The following is a 16622-nucleotide window of genomic DNA, read 5'->3' on the forward strand; positions in this document are numbered from 1 at the left end:
ATGCTGGTGACCTGAACTCAGATTCTCATACTTGCACAGAAAGAACTTCACCCAGAGCCAGCCCCTGAAACCTTTCCTAATCATGCATTTGCTTTCAGAATCTCCAGTGGCCTCTCACTACCTATTAGTCTAGAGCCTGAAATTCCCTTTTCATCCCTAGTACTGATGAAAGACCTTTTCATTCTTCAAATGAATCTGGTTGTCATGACTTAAGTTCTATTTTATATTCTGTGTATTTATGTGTGCACTCATGCTATAGTACATATGTGGAGGTCAGAGGGCAACTATGTCAAGTTGTTTCTTTCCTTCTACCTTTATGTGGGTCTCAGGTTACCAGGCTTCTATAGCAAATCACTTGATCTGCTGAGCCATCTTGTTGGACTGTATACCTTTTTTTTTAAACATACAGATTTGCCACCAAAGTGGGAAGTATTCTGTTATTTTACATTCCATAGACAGCCTTGTCGAGACATCACAGATATATACTGTCCTGTGCATGTTTGTGCCTACCTCACAGAAGAAAGTCCTACAGTTAAGGATTGTGTCCATTTCACACAGCCCTCAGCTCCTTTGCCGACTGGGGTCATACATGCTGCCCTGCTAGTTCTGGGGTCATACATGCTGACCTGCAAGTTCTGGGGTCATACATGCTGCCCTGCTAGTTCTGGGGTTATACATGCTGCCCTGCTAGTTCTGGGGTTATACATGCTGCCCTGCTAGTTCTGGGGTAATACATGCTGCCCTGCTAGTTCTGGGGTCATACATGCACACAAAGACTGTGACTATGAAACTGAACATTTTCAACACTCTGGGTTACCAAGGCAAGTTCACACGGCGGAAAGGGATAAGAGCCCTGAGGACATTATCTGATTATAATTAGGCACTGAGGGAACTGAGCTCTGAAGATGACTATATTTTCTCACAAAGAAGCTTATATTAGGACTTCAAAGTAAATCGGAAGAGTGCCAGCAAGAGGAAAGGAGCCGTGACCTATCCACGGTCATACAGAACTCAAATAAATAGAACCTCAAACCTAAGCCCCAAAGTTACATTTGGTAGTCTTGTCAGACACATCCTTAGAAAGAAACTTTCCCAAAACAGCAGCAGCAGCAATGACAACAACAACAACAAAACAAAAAACTGCCAAAGAACAAGAAATATCCCACAAAATCTGCAAAACCCCCAAAAACCAACTTTGCAGTTTGAGAACCATGCCTGTAGTTATAAAATTGTGAAGTGGTTTTAAAAAAATCTAGTAAAGGGTACACTCAGTCCACAGCACCAGTACCAAGCCTGTGACACCAGATTATGGGACATTTGGGGGCTGCCTCTGCCCACTCCTGGAATGTAGTCTCTAACTGTGAGACGAGATGCACCACAGAGGAGGCGAGCGCTCCCAGCAGTGACAGAAGCCAGTGGATGAAAGAGAAGTTTAAGCTGGCCTGGACCTTCCCAATCTGCCCTACTTAACTGACAGGTCACATAAGGTCACCCAGAACGATGTCGTCCTGCTCTGTGGCTAGCAGGCATGACCTGTGAGGGGGACGGAAGACTGTAGTGCGTACTTTGAGAATCCAGGCATGGAAGTCTGCGGTCATCTAGCCAGGCTGCTGTTCTCAGTTCCTGGGAAGCAGCTGCGTTATTTTAGTGATATCGCCTCTTGGGTTTTCTCGATTGGGACGTACTTGATCTGAACCTAAACCTAAGCGCCCCACCTTTATTTGAGCTAGGGTCTTACTATGTAACGGTGGCTTGCCTGAAACTTTGTAGACCAGGCTGATCTTGAACTCAGAGAGATCTGCATGCCTCTGCCTCCCAAGTGCTGGGACTGAAGGCATGTAGTACCTTGTCCTGCTGTAGGAGTCCATTCTTGTATTATCCAGGGCTTTAGGGTACAGACTGGCTTCCTTCTGTCACCTCTGTTTTTCTGTCCCCTTCCGGACTCCATGTTGTTATGGACACCCTTGTTCTTCTCTCACCAAATCCCTGTCCACACAGGCCCTTTGAAGCCTAGGCTCCTAGTGTCCATAGCAAAACTCCTTCCTCACATGACCAACTTCCTGCCTCAACACCCATCTGAAGACCTTGACGCCAGCAACTGTGCTTCTTCCAAGGTTCAGTTGGGGCCTTCCCCTTGGGGCTTAGTCTTTCCCTTAGACCTTAGATGCCTAGTTCTGTCCTCCCAACTGCCTGTCCAGCCCCGTTCTGCCCCTCTAAGCCTGACACACACATGATCTGGCTACTGTACTCACCAGCTTTTATTGCTACTTTGAAGAACTATCTGGAGATGTCAGTTCCCAGGCACTCTGGTAGGATAGGCAGAGGTTTGGTGCTTCCTGGTCCCCTCAGACACTCACACCAGGCCGCCACAGGAGGCTCTGTAGAGTTCAAAAGGAGCCTTTAGGGGCCTAGCATCTGTCCTCCAGGCTAGTGTTACTGCAGCTTGTCATGCGTGTGTCAGGGGTGAGGACTCAGTCAGTCGGACTCCCTAGAGGAGTCAGTATCCTCTCCATCTTCCAGCTGTGCAGCTGGGTCATATCTAGATGTCTCCAGGCTCCTGTAATGGCTGATGCCTTCAAGGTATCTTGTCCTCACTTGCTACTCACCTGGCATGGGGCACTAATTTCTTGGGGAATCCCTTCTCTCCTGGATACCCTGTGAAACAAACTGCTTCATGCTTCCATAACTTAAAACAGAAAAAAAAAATCCAATAAACAGTTAGGAGTAGAGTCACATGGTTATAGTGATGCATGCCTTTATTAATCACCTCAGGAGAGACGGGGGAAGTGCATCTGTGAATTCACAGGCAGCCTGATCTACAGAGTGAGCCACAGTGAGACAAAAAGGATGACAGTTATGCTAGCATTTGCTGTTAGTGTTGCACACCCCAGAAATGCTCTACTCTGATTAGATGGGTGTGTGCTAATAAAGCTTGTTGCATCAAATCCACTATTTGTAAATGCAATCCACACGTTTTTGTTTCATAGTTTATTTTACAAAAGACTCAAATATGTCTCCTTACATGGTTTTTAACTTCAGTGTTTTAAGGATATTTGCTTTTTTGAACACCTTAAAAAAGATTTATTTACTTTATGTATATGAGTACACTATAGCTGTCTTCAGACACACCAGAAGAGGGCATCAGATCTCTTTACAGATGGTTGTGAGCCACCATGTAGTTGCTGGGAATTGAACTCAGGACCTCTGGAAGAGCAGTCAGTGCTCTTAACCCCTGAGCCATCTCTCCAGCCCCTGAACACCTGTGTATAGACAAAGCTTCCATACAAATGGTTGTACTATAGTAGAAAGATACTAGAGTGAGCCTTGAGAACGCACACATATCCCTTGCTTTCATTGTGTAGAACTCTTCTGAGTCAAATAGGATAGGAAAGCAAGGTACAGCTATAGTAAACTTGCTTCATGGAGTGCTAACCTCTTTCCCTTCATAACTAAGAAATCCACAGTGAATTAACAGTGAAACTGAACCAAAGTCAAGAGTATTCTGGCCACTGGTACAGCTCCACCACTGCCTCTGAAAAGCTTACTGGGAACCATGGAACATGGTAGCATGGCATTACTGTGGCAGAGCTGTAGGAGATAAGATTTTTAGATTTCATGCTGTCTGCCCACCATTATTCTGTCTCTCTGTGTCACTATACTCGCAGTCCAGAGGTAAAAGACACTCAGTCTCATAGCACATCACAGGTTTCAGGAATGATACACTTATAACATGAAGGATGGAGGACAGAGAAATTCCTGTGGGGATGGAAGAGATTGCCTGAAGCTAGAGAGCAAATGATGAAGGATTTAGAAGAGGAAAGAGGCAGTCAAGTTACAAAAGACCAGGGCAGGTGAGGCAGTTCAATGGGTAAGGGCTCTTGCTGCCACTCCTGGCTACCTAAGTTCAATCCCTGGGACCTACATGACGGAGGAACCAATCCCTGGCAAGATGTCCTTTGACCTCCACACTGGCTTTGTGCTGTGAATTTCCCCACTATACATAATGTAAGAAACCAAAACAAAATCCCTTGAACCAGCCTTAGAAGTCTGGACTTGGTTCTGAGTGATGGGTCTGGGATTCTGACCAAGAGTCACTGGGCAGGAAGATTGATGACTAGAGAGATTAGATTCCCAAGATTGTGATTTAGGACTGCATTTTAAGAGATTGCCTTGGTGAATCTGGTTGAGATCGTGTCTTCTACAAAAATGTAAGAGTCCCTGCTGCTGGAGAGATTGAGTGGTGCTTGGATGAGAACGGCCCCATAGGCTCATATGTTTGGATACTTGAACTCCAATTGCTGTAGTTGGTGTTTGGGAAGGATTAGGAGGTGTGTTGGAGGAGGGGTGTCACTGAGGGTGACTTTGAGGTGTTTTTTTTTTCCAGTAGGTGACACATGATATATTAAGGCAAAAGAGATGAGACATCAGTCAGTAGAATTATTCCTGAAACTACTGTTCAATCTACAATGTAACTTTATTTCTGGCTAAACAGTAGTTCCTGATTGGCTGGCATTATTTGCACCAGCAATAATTGCTCTCTCAGGCAGTCCTCAATCAGGTCCTCCTGCAGGGGATACTTTTGCAGCTATACGGCCCCCAGTGTTTACATAGAGGCAGCCCTGCCATTCCTGCTACAAGTAATGTTTCCCATTTTTTAAAAATTATTTCCTTTTTTTTTACACTCTAGATTTTATTCCCCTTCCTGTCCATCCTCCAACTGTTCCATATCCCATACCTTCTCCTACCCCATCTCCATGAGGATGTCCCCAACCACCCCAACCGACCTCTAACGGTCTGGGGCCTCCAGTCTCTTGAAGGTGAGGTGCATCTTCTCTGACTTAACCCAGACCCCGCAGTCCTCTGCTGTATGTGTTGGGGGAGGTCTCATCTCAGCTGGCGTAAGCTGCCTGGTTGGTGATCCAGTGTCCAAGAGATCTCAGGGGTCCAGGTTAATTGAGACTGCTGGTCCTCCTACAGGGTGGCCCTCCTCCTCAGCTTCTTCTAGCTTTTTCCCTAATTCAACCAGAGGGAGCAGCAGCTTCTGTCCATTGTTTGGATGCAAATATCTGCATCTGACTCTTTCAGCTGCTTGTTGGGCCTTTCAGACAGCAGTCATGCTAGGCCCCTTTTTGTGAGTGCTTCATAGCCTCAGTAATAGTGTCAGGCCTTGGGGCCCTCTCCTTGAGCTGGATCCCACTTTGGTACATTCTGGAGGGTCCTCCCAACTTCCTACCTCCCGAGGTCACCTATTTTCATTCTTTCTGCTGGACCTCAGGGCTTCAGTCCTTTTCCCCCCACCCAATACCAGATCATGTTCCCTTCTCCCTATTCCCACCCCTGTCCCCTGTCCCCTCCCAAGGATGCTTTCTTCTCCCTCCTGAGACTGAGGTGTCTTCACTTGGGCCCTTCAGCTTGTTGACTTCTTTGAGTTCTGTGGACTGTATCTTGAGTATTCTGTACTTTTTTTGCTAATATCCACTTATTAGTGAGTACATACCATGCATGTCCTTTTGGGTCTGAGTTACCTCACTCAGGATGATATTTTCTAGTTCTATCCATTTGCCTGCAAAACTCAGCATATCCATGTTCTTAATAGCTGAGTAGTATTACATTGTGCAAATGAACCACATTTTCTGTATCCATTCTTTTGTCATGGGATATCTGGGTTGTTTCCAGCTTCTGGCTATCAGAAATAAGGCCGCTATGAACATAGTGGAACATGTGCACCTGTGGCATGGTGGGACATCTTTTGGGTATATTTCCAATAGTGGTATTGCTGGGTCTTCAGGTAGATCTATTCCCAATTTTCTGAGGAACCTCAAAATTAATTTCCACAGTGGTTGCACCAGTTTGCAATCCCACCAATAACGTTGGAGTCTTATTCTTTCTCCGCATTTTCACCAACGTGTGTTGTCACCTGAGGTTTTGATCCTAGCCATTCTGATTGGTGTAAGGTGGACTCTCAGGGTCATTTTGATTTGCATTTCTCTGATCACTAAGGACTTTGAACATTTCTTTAGGTGCTTCTCAGCCATTCAAGATTCCTCTGTTGTGAATTCTTGGTTTAATTCTATAACCCATCTTTTGATTGGGTTGTTTGTTTTTTTGGTTGTTAGTTTCTTGAGTTCTTTTTTTTTTTTAAGATTTTCTTTTTTTTTTTTTTTAAAGATTTATTCATTTATTATATATAAGTACACTGTAGCTGTCTTCAGACACACCAGAAGAGGGCATCAGATCTCTTTACAGATGGTTGTGAGCCACCATGTGGTTGCTGGGAGTTGAACTCAGGATCTCTGGAAGAGCAGTCGGTGCTCTTAACCGCTGAGCCATCTCTCCAGTCCCCTTGAGTTCTTTATATATTTTGGTTATTGGCCCTCTATTGGATGTTGGGTTAGTGAAGATTTTTTCCCCTAATCTGTAGGATGCTGATTTGTCTTATTGACTGTCCTTTGCCTTACAGAAGATTTTCATTTTCATGAGGTTCCATTTATCAATTCTTGATTTTAAAGCATGAGCCATTGGAGTTCTGTTTAGAAAAATTTCCCCTGTGTCAATGAGTTCAAGGCTCTTTCCCACTTTCTCTTCTATTAGATTCAGTGTATCTGGTTTTATGTTAAGGCCCTTGATCTACTTGGACTTGAGATTTGTGCAAGGTGACAAATATGGGTCTATTTTCATTTTTCTACATACATACAGCCAGCACCTCATGCCATTCTATTTGCTCTTTCTCACGGTTCCAGTCTCAGTATGTGAGCTCTCAGCTATGGCTCCAGCACTATACTTGCCTGCCTTCTGCCATGCTCCCACCACGATGGTCATGGAGTAATCCTCTGACTCTAAAAAAAACCCCCAATAAACCTTTATTTTATAAGTTCTCTTGGTCATGGTGTTTCTTCACAGCAATAAAAAAGTAATTAAGATAGATTTCACTTGTATACATTCTGAAAACTCATAACTTTTAGGTTTGCAGGTCTCTCCTCTGACCTTGTACTATTTTTTTAGTATTTGTAATTGTTTTTCATATTTATTGACTGATTTTGTTATTGATTTGTGACACAGTGTATCACTTTTTGTGTGTGTGTGTGTGTGTGTGTGTGTGTGTGTGTGTGTGTGTGTGTGTTGGTTCTTTCCTGTGACATGGGTCCCAGGAATTGAACTGAGATCATTAAGTTTGGAAGCCCCTAAGCCATCTTGCTTGCTGGCCTCATCTTTGTGTATTGAAAAGTACCTTTGCTCAACAGTGTTTCTTGTTTCTTTACCCCTCTGCTATCTGTAGAGCTTTTGGCCTCTTGGACTTTGCTCTTTCTTTGCAAGTTATTTCCCAAGGTTCTGACTTATGAATAGTGTCCACATTAATGATTTGTTGGTTCCACTGTGAGAGATTACGTTACTAAATATCACTATCAAATAATACAGGGTTCTATACCACTTGTCTAGGAGAGTAACAGCCACTCTGTTATCATAAGAGAATAATTTCATGTCAGACATTTACTCTTGGTGGTCAGAGCTCACTGTGGTTGGCTGACTGTGTAGATTCCAACCTTTAGTGTGCGGACTTTGCCCTGAAGATAAAGAGTCACGACAGCTTCTGAACACTGCAGTGCTTAGATAAAGTTCCAGAAATACAGCCTCGGAGAAGCTTGCCAAGAAGGTGGGAGCCATCCGAACGAACATGATTTAAAGTCTCTCAAGGTGCCTGTTCAGAATGCGAACATGTCTTTTCTAGTAACTCTCCCCCCCAGTAACGACTCGTTTCAATAAACCAAACAGCTGTGGGTCCCAGGGCTGCGCAGGTTGCTCAGTGGTTAAGAACCCAGGCTTCTGAAGGACTTGGGTTCAGTTCCCAGTCACCCACATGGTGGCCAACAGCCATGCATTTATTTTCCCTACTCTGCCTGTCCCTTCCAATAATGCATCGGATTTTAATCATCTATATGCCCAATTGTGTACAGGCAGAAGTTGGTAAATAGTGGAATCTCTTTAAAAAAGTTAAGTACAAAGCAGTTTTGCCTCACTGGACACATATCCACAATTAGCTCAGGTCAGACCCTATTCTTCCTACTCTGATACTTTGAAGATAGTGTGGACTGGAAACCATTTAAATTTAATTTACTAGGGCTGGAGGAAACTAATGTTATTAGTGTCCAGATATGGGAGTATGGTAGCCTGATGCATGTGGCAGTTTGAGGACATTCTGGGGAATTGTTTGGAGAGGGTGTGTGAGCACAGTATGTGGAAGTGAAAAACTAGGCTCCAACGTGCTTACAAAAAGGTGGATGTGGATGACCCAAATGAAATGGGGTCCCAAATTAAACCACATCCAGTGCTTACCTGATTCATAAACACACCACAGTTCTAGCAAGGGTTTTTGCTTTATAAGTAAATCATATATCAGGTCCTCTGCAATGTTGGTCACTAAGAGTGAAAGTCTGACATTTTCTCTTGTTAACAGCAGTGAGGTTGTTATTCTCCAAGACAAGTGGCATAGAATGCTGTAGTATTTGATATTGATATTCAATAATGTTTATTCCTTCACCATAGAACCAACAAATCATTAGCATAGATATTATTCATAAATGGTGTGTCTTTTTTTTTTTTTTCCTTTCTGGTGAAATATCCTCTAGTAAAGCTGCCATTCATCGTGGGGAGGCTTGGGATGAGAGACCTATCAGGGACTGGCAGAACAAAGGGAATTCCAACATTTATAGATTGTAAGAGGAGGGAAGGGGTCTCAGACCTTAAGAGAGTAGGGATCCCTGAGTTTAGCAGGCTTGTGGAAGTGCTACATAGAATGGAGGGCTGTAATTTAGGGAGCTTATCCTATTGTCCCAGCCCCAGCTCAGGGTGCAGCATGCCTATGTTTAGCAGCTTAGGGGAGACCCTGCACAGGGTCTGATGATGGCTCAGGCCCCTTGTGGGCAGCCTCTGTGACAGACAGTAGGCCTTCTTTTTTTTTTTTTACAGTGCAAAGCAATGAAGGAATGATAAAGGTGTGATTCATTCTGCTCTTTTTAAGATTTTAAAATATTTTGTGTGTGTGTGTGTGTGTGTGTGTGTGTGTGTGTGTGTGTGTGTTCTAAACCATTGACCCAGTTCCCTCATTTTCCTTCATAGGAATGTGTTCAAAACATCAAAACCACATGTTCCACCTTACATATAGTATTTTCTACAAGTGGTTCCCAGTTCCAAAATTGAAAGATTAAAAAATACTTCTGGAGGGTGGAGAGATGGCTCAGTGGTTAAGAGTAAGCAGTGATTAGAGGGCCTCAGTTGGATTCCTGGTACCCACAACCACCTGTAACTCCAGTTCCAGGAGGGCCCCTACACTCATGTGTACACATCCATGAACAGACAGACAGACAGACAGACATACACTTATAATTAAGAAGAAAATAAATCGTTAAAAATAGCTAGGAAGTATATTGTTTGAAACATTCTAAAAATCTTAGAAAAACTGGCTGAAGGCATCCAAGTTAGGGGTAATTCTGCTTGTGCCTAATTTAGTAAGTGAACCAATTAGCTATCAAGGAGAGAAGCAAAGCCTTCATCAAGGTTAATTTCAACAAGCCTTCCTATAAATGGTAGAGGACAGAGACGATTCTGGAGTATTGGATGACTTGCAGAAAATGTCTTTCTTTCTGCAGTGCTGTGAAGGTAAAGTGTGCACGCTGACAGCTAACTGATGCCACTTCCTCCAAGTCCTCTCTTGTTCTTGTTTATTCCCTGTCTGCCATTTTTTCTAATTAACAACCTCGCCTGCACTTGAAGTGCTATTCTCCACAAGTATCTCAGGCAATTTTTGTAAGGAGAATCACTTGAACTCTATCTAGGGCTGTGAGTCAGCATTTTACCTAGGCATAAAATCAAAATGATTTAAAGTAAGTAATGCAATCTCTTTTGAAAGACATACACATGTCCTTGGAGAAGCTTTAGGAAAAATTGGAGTTTCTAAGCTTATGAATAGTTTATTACATTTCAACAACTGTATTGTGAATCAATAAAACAAAAGCTAAGGACAATGAGCTCAAGTTATCGATTCTTAAGTTTCAAAATAGAACAGTAGAAAAGCTATGAAAGTGGGGGGGTGGACTTTGGGGTGTACGAGCAATAGGAATCTAAAGCATCAAAACACAGGCTAAGAAAGTCTAGGACACCAGGAAGACTCCAGCAGCTCCCTCAGATGTCTAATTCCAGTCATTTACTTTTCACTCTAAAAAGTATCTTAAATTTTTAATATTTATTAGTTTTTTGTTTTTTCAAGACAGGTCTCACATATAGCTCTGCCTACCCCAGAACTTACAATGAAGTCCAGGCTGACCTTGAACTCACAGAGACCCTCCAGCCTCTGCCTCTGGCGTGCTGGAATTAAAGGCACATGCACCACTATGCCCAGCATAAATATTTAACTTTTTGTTTTAGGAGACAGAGTTTCTCTGTGTAGTCCTGGCTGTCCTAGGACATATAGACCAGGCTGACCTCCGACTCACAGAAATCTGCTTGCCTCTGCCTCCCGAGCCCTGGAATTAAAGGAATGTGGCACTATGCCAAGGTTGGAGCAAGGATTTTCTTGCCTAAATATGTTGCAGATCTGTGTCTTCAAGATGAACGGAGGGAGAAAAAAAACAAAAACAAAAACAAAAACAAATACAAAACGAAACAAAAAACCTAACTACAGACCAGGTCGTTTTGTACAGGAAGCGGGGTGGGACGGAATTTTTCAAAACTCAATGAGGTGCGTGTATGGTCCATTGGTGTCCAGCTTTAACACTTGCCTGTTCCCGTACGTGCCGTGCGCCACTGCAACCCCCGCTTCCAGGCACTTGCTGTTGTTGGCCACGGCTTTTTCACACAGACACACAAACTGGGAGTACAGCTCTAAGCCCTCCTCCTTCCCAGAGTTTGAGTGGTATTGCATACTGCGTCCTTTCACCCTGCCCCCGAGGGTGGCCTGGGGGATGATCAGAATGTCGCCAGGCAGATCCAAGATGGAGACGTGCTTGCCGGTTTCCGTTTCACTTAACTTCACGTTTAACAGCGTATTGACTAAGTAAAGAAGAGAGGCAAAGCAGTTTTGAAGCAAAAAACAAACATGAAGAAAATCATCAATCTTTTGGTTGGTTATCAAGTTTCATATTTAAAACCTAGCTTTTGTTTTTTAAGATTTGTTTATTTTAGGGTTGGGGATTTGGCTCAGTGGTAGAGCGCTTGACTAGGAAGCGCAAGGTCCTGGGTTCGGTCCCCAGCCCCGGAAAAAAAAAAAAAAAGATTTGTTTATTTTATGCATATGAGTATACTCTAGCTGTCTTAGACACACCAGTAGAGAGCATCAGATCCCATTACAGATGCTTGTGAGCCACCATGTGGTTGCTGGGAATTGAACTCAGGACCTCTGGAAGAGCAGTCAGTGCTCTTGAACTGCTGAGCCATCTCTCCAGCCCCCAAACCTAGTTAGTTTTCAAACCCAGTCTGTAGATGTTAAAAAGGGTTTCACTAAACAACACAGCCCAAGCACAAAAAATACAGAAAATTCTGAATGCTATACAGAAAATACCAAGGTGCTTCAAATACGATCTGGCAGGTAGGTCACCGATACAAAGTTCATCCCAGAAGACCTACATTCAAAGAAGTAGCCAAACCCTGGAACCTCAGACATTGTTGCCTAGGGGGGCACATGAATGTCTGTCTCTCTGCGCCTTTCATTTCATAAACAAATCCATTAGTTAAATCCCACTAGTGAACCAATGGTTTTGTAATTTCACAATTTAAGGTAATACTAACATGGACTAACATTTTATAAGTAAGACCTATTGGGAAAAATGTAGAGGTAAAACTCATTATTGCAGATGAAAAAGTAAACAAAAGATACTGGCAGCATATATGCACATGAATGTTTGTGTAAGCATATGTATATGTGTATGTGCATACGTAAATAGGAGGCTGGGGAGAAGACTTGGATATTGAAGGTACTGACTCCTCTTCCAGAGGATGGAGATTTGGTTCCCAGCATTGACATGTCAGCTAACAACTCTCTGACTGCGGCACCAGAGGATCTGATGCCCTTTATGGCCTGCCTGTGCAGGCAACGTGTGCACACGGTACACAGACGGGCAAACCAGCCATACACATAAATACAAATAAAATTCCGCCTCTCTCAAATCCAAAACAAAAAGCCCCTGGCAATACTTTCATAAGGATTATAAGGCAGTTTATCCAAACCACCACAAACATCCACGTGCACTTAGAAACTTACACTAATACTATTTCAATATTAACCATTTCAAAGTATAAACCAAAAGGTCTATATCTACACTTAGGTTCCCACTCCCTCTACAAAGGTAAAAATGAACTCTTCTTATGAAGAACAGGATGAGTAGCAAAGGAATTCTATAAACCTTATAATCTCAGTATGGCCGGTAGAGGCAGACGAACCTCTGTGAGCAGCAGCCCAGCCAGGGTTACATAGGCTTTATTTATTTATTTATTTTTAATTTTAGAAGGCATGCTTTTCTGCTTCAGTTGATTTCAGTTACTGGACATCCTGAAGTAAACATTAGTAAGGACTTGGTGTGACTTCCTACTCCACAAGTCATGCACTTAACCTGGTAAAAATCGGTTGGTTCCTAGCCTGTGCTACAAGCCCCATCCATCTTTAAACTTTTGTAACTCTCTGGTGCGAACAGGTACCGTGGGCCAGCAGCCCTGCCGACTGATCTCAGGAAGCAGGAAGTCTCCTGACACTCCATGCCCATGGAAATCATGATTTAGCTACTCAGACTCCTAACTTAGCAATTCTGGATTTCTGGCAATGAGCAGCAATACCATTTTATTAGACTTTCGTATACCTCCCTCTACTGGCTGTAACTGAGTACTCTCATATGTATATGCAGAAGACGGTACAAAGAGAAATAGAAGCAAGTTGAATTGAAATGAGACAATAATTAATAGTGTGGTAGAATCTTAAAGATTGTAAGACAGGTTAGTCATCAAATACCTCTGATAGCACAGACAGGAAGTCAAGCTTTGACAGATCCCTGATCTCAGTACAATTATACTGAAGATGAACTGAGGAAGATTCTACACGTTTTTATTTTAGTTATGGTATTCCAGATTTCATGGACACCACTGGTTATACTACCGATATATATAAGGCTTGACTGGAAAGGTCTGAAGCATGAGTAAGTATGAGGCAGGCTTTAAGAGAACCTCCTCATACTGGCTCCCTCATGGAACAGAGTAACATACAAACTAACCTCTCCATAATAAATGGCTATTTTGCTTGTACTTCAACCTGCTGAATCTGATTCTTAGTCATACAGTCCTTTACTGTGAAGGGTAAACTTGCTAAACTAGTCATTAAAAGACTTAGGGTAGCGTCCTCTGTGTTTTCATTCACCACAATCTTACACATGTATTTAGAATGACCTCATAAAGAAAAAGACAGAAGCACACCGGTTTAGTCACTAAGAAATGAAAAGCCGGTTGGGTTTCATGGGTTTATTTTACCTCATGATTAAGACATTAAGATCATAACCCAGCTTTGCAAAGTCAATCTCTGTCTTTTTGACAGAGATCAGGGTTTCTCTGTGTATCCCTGACCCACTGTGTAGACAAGGCTGACCTCGAACTCAGAGATCCACCTGCTTCTGTCTCTCAAGTGCTGGGATTAAAGGCACGAGCCACTGCTTCCCAGCTACAAATGACCAACATTTTATTTTTGTACTTGGAAGACTCTTACTACATCCCTGTGGACAGCAAAGATGACCAGGGTAAAATACTAACTTAGGAAAACAAGCAGAATGTCTAACACCTCAACATCAGGATCTCACAGAGACCCTCTCTTACACCCAAGGGGCTTCATTCCACATCCTACGCCTTCAAAGGCTCCTCGTTATCCTCTAGATTCAAATGTCAAACTATTGGTGACTAGCTTTCTAGCCTTACCTCTCACACAGTCCCTTCTTAAGTACCGTTTTCATGATCTGACAGAGCTGTCAGCAAAGTCTGAAATATAAGCATATGATTTCCTCTGATGGTTTGACTTTTGGCTAAGAGGTCATCGCTGGGTTATCTGTCCCTGAGTTTCCCTTTTATTACTCTGCTCTTCCAGAGGTCCTGAGTTCCATTCCTAGCAACCACAAGGTGGCTCACAACCATCTGTAATGAGATGACCGCTATAGTGTACTCATATAAATAAATAAATAAACCTTAAAAAATTTTTAAAAATTATTAATTTACAAAGAATTAGGTCTTATTACAGCATTTTCGTTTTCATTCAAGGGTTTAGGATATAGTGCAGTGGTGGAGCATTTTCCCATCATGCTCTAGGCCCCAACTTCAGTGCATAGCACTATGGCACTATAGCAAAACAAAGTGAAAAAGTAAAAGTAAAATAAATTATGCTTCTTAGCTAAGGTTATATATAGGTCAGTGTAGAGCATTTGCTTAACATGTGCAACCTCAAGCCCTTAAAAACAAAACAAAATCCCACTGAAACCAACACAGTGTGGTTTTGAATATTTTGGTTCATTCGCTCACAAGTAGCTCCTATCTTTGCTCCTTAATTTGTCCTATATCATAAGGGATTTCAGTACAACATTCTTACACCCCTCTCACTGTGAGAAGAGAAAAGCCACATACCCATTTTGGGAAGAAGTTCTGTGTCAGCTCCCTTGAAGAAACACACATAGATCACCAATCCTCTCCGAATCTGTGAGAAATTACCACAGGAATCTCAGATTAGGAAAGACTCCACAGAGAAACAGCTCAATGGGAAACATTTCAGTGTCTGTAAGCACATGGGCTAAAAGCCGAGGGAGCAGAATAAGGAGAGTCTTGGATTCTAAGTAAATCATGAGAAACAAAACAATTTTTGCTTAGTCTTAATCACCAAGCTTATTTAAAAGAATACAACAAAGCCAAGGGCAGTCGAGATTACAAGCCACACCTGTATTGTTTCTACTGTGTCAGCAGAGATTTCAAACAGCCGCCCCCACAACCCTGCCAGGCCGACAGAAAGGCTGATTTATTCAACATCAAATGATTCTTGTTGTACCACGTGGGGCTGTTAAATAAGCAACAGTATCATTGATGTCTTCTGATGTTACTTTTTATTTTCCCCTAAATCATTTATTTAAAGAGAGTGGTATTTCCACACAGGGTCTTATCTTATTTTGACAAACTCCAGGAACTGTTCAATTGCCGTTATCATGGTCAATGCCTTAAGTTAATCCAATGATTAGGCTTTGAAAATTACATTTATGATAAGTTCTATAGGAAAAGGTTGGTTGTTATCAGGAATATACACTTACTCATTTTACATGACTTGAATATTTGTTTACTAGTTCCTGTAAGACAGACTACAAGAAAATAAACGAGTGATAAATGACTTCGTCGCTATCACTGAAGGAATCGATTCTATGTTAATTTCCTTGACTCACTTGATTCAGAAGCCACCACAAAGATTAAACGAACTACTAAATGCAAACTAATTAAAACAGTGTTGAGCTCACGGTAAGTACGACACAGGTGTTTATCAAATGCTATATAAAAAATAAATGGAGAGGCAGACACATAGTTTATTTTATGCTTTAACTTCCAAGGCATTTGCATGCTTTATACATGTTTGGGACTCAATTTAACCGTTACTAGCATTAACATTCAACTTCATCTTTCTGGTTCTAATGGTTTTCTGTGTAAATAGAGCTCTGCACTCATATCTGAATTATCTGGAAAAGAGTTTAGTTTAACTATGTGCACTCGTGTGTCTGTGTACAATGGCAGGTGTCTGTCATGCCTAGAGGAGGCCATCAGATCCCATGGAGTTGGAGTTACAGGTGGTTGTGAGCAGCCTCACATTTGCAGGATAATGGAATCTAAGTATCTACTGGGGGGTCAGTGAGATTCCCTAAAGATTCTGAGAACCGTTCGGCGATGTGGCTTACGCTGTTACCTCAACACTTAAGATACTAAGGCAGAAAGATCATCCGCAGGCTGAGCGCTACAGAGAGAACCAGTCCGGCACAGGCCACCACCAGAAGCAAGTCCAAAGAGACAGCTAGGCAGCCCACTAGGATGGGTAGACGGAAAGGGACAAGCTCTTCCTCCCACGATAGATGACAGGAAGATCGGCATGGTTCCGCGGACAGGGCCGGGAGTTACCTCCACCCACTGCGCCTCCGCGTCTCCATCGGCCGGGCGCACTTGCAGGCGAGCGTGCAGGCACTGCTGCAAGAGCGCTCGAGCCTGAACCTCACGACCGCCGTCCGCCATGACGCGGGTCCGCGCTGCGCATGCTCGGATAAGCTCCTCCTATTGCTCATAGCTCCACCCTAGGAGGGCGGGGCGTCTGCCTAGCTCTCAGGAGTCCGGGATGTGGAGTTGAGTCCACAGTCCCTCGGAGGATTTTTGTTTAGAGATCGCCCCCTCTCTTTTTAACTTAATCTCATTCTAGAATACCTACCTTGTTTTTAGTTTTTTTCTTGCAGGTAGGGTCTCATAGAGCCAGGGTTGGTCATAACCACGTAGCTGAGGCTGACCTTGAACTGCCTCTTCCGAATTGCAGGAATTACACGTGTGCCCGCCCACAGTCTGCCCGCCCACACCATCCGGCTCTGTTACCTGTT

General features: G+C 43.0%; 1 protein-coding gene across 1 annotated transcript; it reads right to left on the reverse strand.

The window, feature by feature from the left end:
• Positions 1-9400: 9400 nt before the first annotated feature.
• Dtd2 (D-aminoacyl-tRNA deacylase 2) lies at positions 9401-16298 on the reverse strand. Its single transcript, XM_032907721.1, has 3 exons — positions 16159-16298; positions 14638-14707; positions 9401-11043 (listed from the first exon to the last, which is right to left on the reverse strand). The coding sequence occupies exons 1-3, from the start codon at positions 16267-16269 to the stop codon at positions 10718-10720; spliced, it is 507 nt and encodes a 168-aa protein (XP_032763612.1). The 5' UTR covers positions 16270-16298; the 3' UTR covers positions 9401-10717.
• Positions 16299-16622: the final 324 nt, after the last annotated feature.

Source organism: Rattus rattus, chromosome 7 (genome assembly GCF_011064425.1).
Source record: "Rattus rattus isolate New Zealand chromosome 7, Rrattus_CSIRO_v1, whole genome shotgun sequence".
In the NCBI taxonomy this organism is placed as follows: Eukaryota; Metazoa; Chordata; class Mammalia; order Rodentia; family Muridae; genus Rattus; species Rattus rattus.

What these genes read in the sequence shown, in the direction of transcription:
- Dtd2 (XM_032907721.1), bottom strand. Translation starts at nt 16,269, where the DNA reads ATGGCGGACGGCGGTCGTGAGGTTCAGGCTCGAGCGCTCTTGCAGCAG. An exon ending in CGGAGGCGCAGTGGGTGGAG is followed by an intron (nt 14,708 to 16,158) that starts GTAACTCCCGGC and finishes AATTTCTCACAG; the next exon opens with ATTCGGAGAGGATTGGTGAT. An exon ending in AGAACTTCTTCCCAAAATGG is followed by an intron (nt 11,044 to 14,637) that starts GTATGTGGCTTT and finishes TTCTTTACTTAG; the next exon opens with TCAATACGCTGTTAAACGTG.